This window comes from Eurypyga helias, unplaced genomic scaffold (genome assembly GCF_000690775.1).
Source record: "Eurypyga helias isolate BGI_N326 unplaced genomic scaffold, ASM69077v1 scaffold33782, whole genome shotgun sequence".
Lineage (NCBI taxonomy): Eukaryota > Metazoa > Chordata > Aves > Eurypygiformes > Eurypygidae > Eurypyga > Eurypyga helias.
In genome coordinates this window covers 1-5946 of record NW_010237133.1, presented here as the reverse complement: position 1 = coordinate 5946, position 5946 = coordinate 1, and the positions used below count along the sequence as shown (strand labels likewise).

The 5946-nt window shown below is 39.4% G+C and overlaps 1 protein-coding gene across 1 annotated transcript; it reads left to right on the top strand.

Moving 5' to 3' along the window:
• Nucleotides 1-936: 936 nt before the first annotated feature.
• On the top strand, nt 937-4285 carry LOC104506418 (bifunctional UDP-N-acetylglucosamine 2-epimerase/N-acetylmannosamine kinase-like; the record flags this gene model as incomplete). The annotated part of the gene is made up of 4 exons (XM_010147357.1): nt 937-1158; nt 2144-2326; nt 2821-2937; nt 3605-4285. Coding segments are annotated over 4 exons (758 nt in total), but the record flags the coding sequence as incomplete, so codon positions are not given.
• Nucleotides 4286-5946: the final 1661 nt, after the last annotated feature.

The window sequence follows — 5946 nt, the reverse complement described above, 5'->3', positions numbered from 1 at the left end:
CACTGGTCTCCACTTGGACATTGGGTCGTTGACACAACTCTTTGAGATGACGTGTTGTTTACAAAGCAGGATTTTTTGGTGGGGTCTTTGAGCTATAATGTTCAATTCAGCTGCTTGTCTTGAAGCTATTGTAGCTGCTTCCTATTATAATGTTAACCCTGAAACACTTTTTCTGAACATCTTTAGAAATAAAGTGACAAATTATGTAATCTCTGCACAATAATAATAAATAAAAGTGTTAAGACTTTGTCGTGTAGAGTGAAATACCTCCATAATGCAGTGGCCAACTTTTCAGACGTCCTGACAGAGTCCATCAACCTTGAAAGCCTCTCCAGCCACAGAAAACTGGTTTGATTGGTGTCTGTGTTATCCATTATTCTGTTCAGTAGACAAACCTCAGAACACAGTCACAGTATTTCTGGAAAGCTGTATTTTTAAGTAGAAATTACTACTCAAAGTCCAGTGATTCTTTTTAGTCGTTCTAAACCTTGAGAGTTACAGCAAATTTCAGGACAATTCTACTCTTCCAGGGTTTGAACAACTTATTTTATACAGTTTGCTGTTGTACGTCTTTCATACATAACTAAAAAGAAACAAAAGTATGAAGTGATTTGCTGCTACCTTGCCTGTAATATGAACATTACCTTTCTGACTAACACTAACCATTACATATGTAGTTAGTCTTAAGGTACTGGGTGCATTGTGATTAGAGCAATGGAGTTCTATGAAGTATCTTTACCTGTCAGAAATTGCACTGCCAGTGATACTTAGAAAGTTTTACGTTCATGCTTTGCTTCAAAGCCTAGTATTAGAAATTAATTAACTAATTTAAAGAAAATTAAAATAGTTGCCATCGCAAAGAGAAAAAAAGATCTTTTACTTACGGTATTGCACAGGCTTAGTTTTGAATTTTCTCTCCCATATTTCTGCACTTAGGTATTTCCACAGGTGGACGAGTAAACCCCCGAGAAGGAATTGTGCTTCACTCTACAAAACTCATTCAAGAGTGGAGCTCTGTGGATCTCAGAACTCCAATATCTGATGCTCTGCATCTGCCAGTCTGGGTGGACAATGATGGGAATTGTGCTGCTCTAGCAGAGAGGAAATTCGGCCATGGAAAAGGAATAGAAAATTTTGTAACACTCATTACTGGTACAGGTGGGTATGTTATATTCAGTGAAACCCAAAATCAACATAACAGCGACATCACTCAGACACTCAGCTCATCTTAAAGCATAACACCACCACTGTGCCTGGAAAAACTTAATATATTAGGTTCTTTAACCAGAAATTCTTTTTCCAGTATATCTATTAGTTTCTTTGAGGTTACTGCTTAATTTATTCAGGCAAATGAAATGTTTAGCATAGTATAAGTTTCCTGATAAAAGAAGTTCGGCTGATACAGTTACGCAGGCAAACCGTTTTTTCAAAATAAGGAATATCTAAGCAATTTTAGCTGGAATAATTTTGCTTTTTTTTTAGCTTTATAGCTTAATTCTTTTCTAGCTGCAGAAATACAAGTCAGATCAGGATATGTATGAGAAGATAAGCCACTGAACATGAGACATGATGCTTATTGTATCTCGAATGCAAATGTGAGGTAACTTTTCTCATTTGTTAGGTACACAATCCTTTAGAATGGTGGCATAATAACTAGCTGATGAATCCCCACCCAGGGTTTTGGAAGGAGCAGCAAAGGATCACAGATTTAAATGTCCTGGCTCTTTAGCACACAGGTTCAGCTGTCCAAATACAGCATCAAAACATCTCCTCTGAAATGCAAAATTTTAAAGCCATTGAAAGGCTAGTTTTGTGCATAAAGAGCATGGCTTACAAGCTTAAAAGATCTGTCATAGTAGTTAGTACCATCCATACGCTTTTTAAGAATTGAGAAGCATTATATACCACTTTGATACATACAGGAATAGGAGGGAGCTATGGTCTGGCTTCTTAAGTGTGTCAAACAGAGAAGAAGTCTTCAGTAACCAGTAATTTTTGGTTTCCAGTATCGGAGACCACTGATGCATGTATTTTATCTTGTCTGGATTAGAATAAGCAAATGTAAATGTCTTGCCGAACTGGGGCCTTTAAAACTGTGGGGTTGGTTTGTTTTTTAATTCTACAAGTTTTCATATCTTTGCAGGAATTGGAGGTGGAATCGTTCATCAACACGAATTGATCCATGGCAGTTCTTTCTGTGCTGCTGAGCTTGGGCATATCGTTGTATCTTTAGATGGACCAGAGTGCCTGTGTGGTAGCCAAGGATGTATAGAAGCATATGCTTCTGGAATAGCATTGCAGAGAGAAGCTAAGAAACTGCATGATGGTATCTATGTACTCTGTTTTTGAAAACATGATTACTAAATTGTAGTATAGCAAGAAATTTGAAGAGATGATACTAAGAAAAACAGACCTGCCCTCTCTTTATAGGAGAAGATGAGAATAGATGTACAGGTAACCAGATAGGATTCCTCTGTATGGCCAATCCAGGAGCTACCACAGCCTGTGTAGTGCAATACAACTCCTTTTCAGTGATGGCAACATGCAGGCAAGCCACATTTGGCACCACTGGTCTCAGAATTACCAGAAGCATGTTTTTGAGTTTGAAATTGTTTGATTCCGTGCTTCTACAAGTCATTCCCTGAATAATATGGATATGACTGCTTTTGCTAATCTCAGGGATGGATAGATTGCTCAGGATGCATGCCTCAGTATGCAAGTAAGAGATGTAAAGTTCTTAACTGCTTGTTTGTCACTCTCCATTTCTTGACTTACCACATCACCATGTTTTTCTCTTGGCTTTCTCTCCTTTTCAAACAGAGGATCTGCTTTTAGTAGAAGGAATGTCAATGAAGAAGGAGGAGGTTGTTAGTGCTGCACATCTCATTCAAGCAGCTAAACTTGGGAACACAAAGGCAGACAGCATTCTCAGAACAGGTGAGAATATAGCCAAAAGGGTGGAACCCTCCCATGGCTATCTTTTTGGGGATGCAGAAATAGTAATGCACTGTAACACTACAAACACAAGTCTACACACTGAGGATGTCTCTATATAAAAATTACTAATGGTAGTGAAATGTTAAATATAAATGTTGGAGGACATGTGAGGAGCAGAAATGTGTATTAAGTCTCTGCTCCAATAAATGAGAATGTAAAAAGCTTCTACAACGTTTAAAAAAAAATGAGGTCTCAACATTCTCATATTGGAAAATCTGGGGGCATTTCATTGTAGGCAAGTGAATGGCTAGTCGGAGCAAGCAGAGGCAATTTACATGGGATATTTCAGTTTTACTAGCTTTAAGCACAGTCTTCTTCCTCACACATAGCTGATAGCACAAAGTAGGGTGATGCTTTCCTATTTTCTCTTAGTTCACAAGCGTGGTAACGGACTGCTTTGTCTTTCACGTTCCTATCGTTGGATAATGCATTGTTGTGCAACCAAATGGCCTTTTTTCCTTTTACTTCTGGAATATTAATAGCAAACTCACATTGTCTGATACTATGAACTCAAAACTGTCTGCCATGTAGAATAGAACACTTTCCTGACAGATGCCTGGACTGCTTTCAGTATTTTACTTAATTTCTTTTTACTTTATTTTTTCAGCTGGGACAGCATTAGGCCTTGGAGTTGTGAACATCCTGCACACCATGAACCCCTCTCTTGTGATCCTTTCCGGAGTTCTAGCTAGCCACTATGTTAATGCTGTCAAAGACGTGATAAATCGACAGGCTCTGTCCTCTGTTAAAACTGTGGATGTGGTGGTCTCAAATCTAGCAGATCCTGCTCTGCTTGGGGCTGCTAGCCTGGTACTGGATTATTCTACACGTAGAATATACTAGGTACCTGGAAGAATTCTAGAAATGGACTATTCAAATTCCTAATCAGTGGAGGGGATACTTTGCCCAAAATTTTTCTTTGAGTGCAGCTACTGATTCAGAGTAGTGTTCTGAATAGTTACTGACTACTTCAGCATTTCCTAATAGAGGTGTTATCTTTTTGTATTTTTCCTAAATTTCATCTGACTTCATAGAAACTAATGTGCAATTCTGTTATTTTAATCACCTTGGTTGGTAAGCCTATATGTTGCTTTAACTGTAGCTGAATTATTTATGAGCATATCCTGACGTATGGTGGGGAATAAGTGTATGATGTGTCAAATCATAGCTAACACTTGGGGATCCATATCTCATTTCCCACCTATGTGAAATGAGAAGTCTGCAATGTGACCAGCTTCCCACTTTCCAGGCTTCCACCCACAGAGCAAACGTGATGTAATCACCAGTAGCAGGTAGTAAATGGGTGGAAACAAGGGAAGTTGCCTCTACCATCAAAAACGCTGCATCTAGGAATTGTGGTCCATGAAGGACTTGGTGGAGGCAGTTATTTATTACGTCATCTTTGGAGGGCAGTCTCATTTTAGAAGCTTTGCATATGAAGGAAGAGGACCATGGTCTAGTGAGCCTACAGCCTGCTGAGCAGTCCAGACAAACCAACAGGTGTATCAGTGAGCACCTTTGTCTTCTGGCTAAGGCCAAGAGTAAATTATTTGGATTTTATTGTTTGGGATTTTCTCAAGGGACTTAGTCTGCTACTTTGTCTACGAAATTAGCAGAGGGGACTGTTGATTCTTTGGTGGCCAGTTAGCTGAATTTCAGCTATGTGGTACGTCTGATTATAAGGACTCTGCCTCTCAAGAAAACTCCCACTGCAGCGTGACACAGTGCTTCGCAGCAACAGTTCTGGTGGTTTTGGGTGCAGTGTTGTCCTGCACTCAGCATCAGCTCATAGGATGGAAAGTCAAATCTGAGCCTCATCCTCACCTTCAACATGTTCAGAAATCTGGAAGCAAAATATGTCAAATACCAATGAAGGCTTGCTTAGGGAAACAGTCATTTGTTTAACTAGTCCTTCTTGATATACCTCTCTCTATCCAGCTGCTTTTTAACGTATTTGGAAGATACTGTAGTAATAACTATTTGACACAAGGAGACACTGAAAACCAGACCCATCTGAATGTTGCAGAAAGAAGGTATCTGTGGAAGAGCAGTCACAAGACCATCCTCTGACCTGCATTTCATTTCCTATTTTGACATCTGACTCAGCTATATATATATGTATGTCTCATATTCTCAGAAGCCCAGTAGTTTACTAATACAGGGGAATAAAAGGGGCTGTTCCCACATTTGAACTTTTTCTCTAGCCAGAATGAAACAACCTTCTGCAACCGCTGCCTTCTGCTGTGTAATAATCTTGGACCAAACAGCTGTGAGTAATAGTGAACCACTCTTCCAGCCAATTCTGGGATATAACCTACACAGGTTACCTTCACTTCATCCTCTCTTCCACAAGAAATGCTTACTGGGAACTCTCATCTTCATAGCCAATGTCAGAGACACCACCAGATCTCCTCTGTGATGTCTCCAAGAGTAATAGCACAGCTTCTATTTTATTTTTTTTCCCCTCAGAATTGGCAAATACTGGCTCTTAACCATTTGTAAAGTTGTAGTAAGCTTTATGTCAACAGGGGTTCTTAGTGCATTTTGCTGTGTGTCTTGGCTTCCTTGGTGCTTCCCACTACTTTAGTACCCGAGCGTAACACCATGAGCAGGTCATGGAGAAATGGCTTTTTTCCACGGTAAGAGTTCACAGTACTGAGGTTAGAACAGAGAGGAGCCCTGTTACTTGTTTTTTTTCCATCCTCTGGCATCACAAGGAGTGCCTGACTAAAAGCAGGACCAGGTTTTACTTTCCAGACCTTCTGAAGCTCAGAATTTTTGGTATTTCAGACCCTAGTTGTTCCCTAGAGGCTGAAGGGATGTTGCAGGAGTAGAGAAGACATGAGTCTAAAACACATTTGAGAAGTTTAAACATCTTTAACTAGATGTTTAAAAAATAAAACTAAAAAATAAAACTAGATCTTTAACATCTAGTCCTGTTAAGAAAAT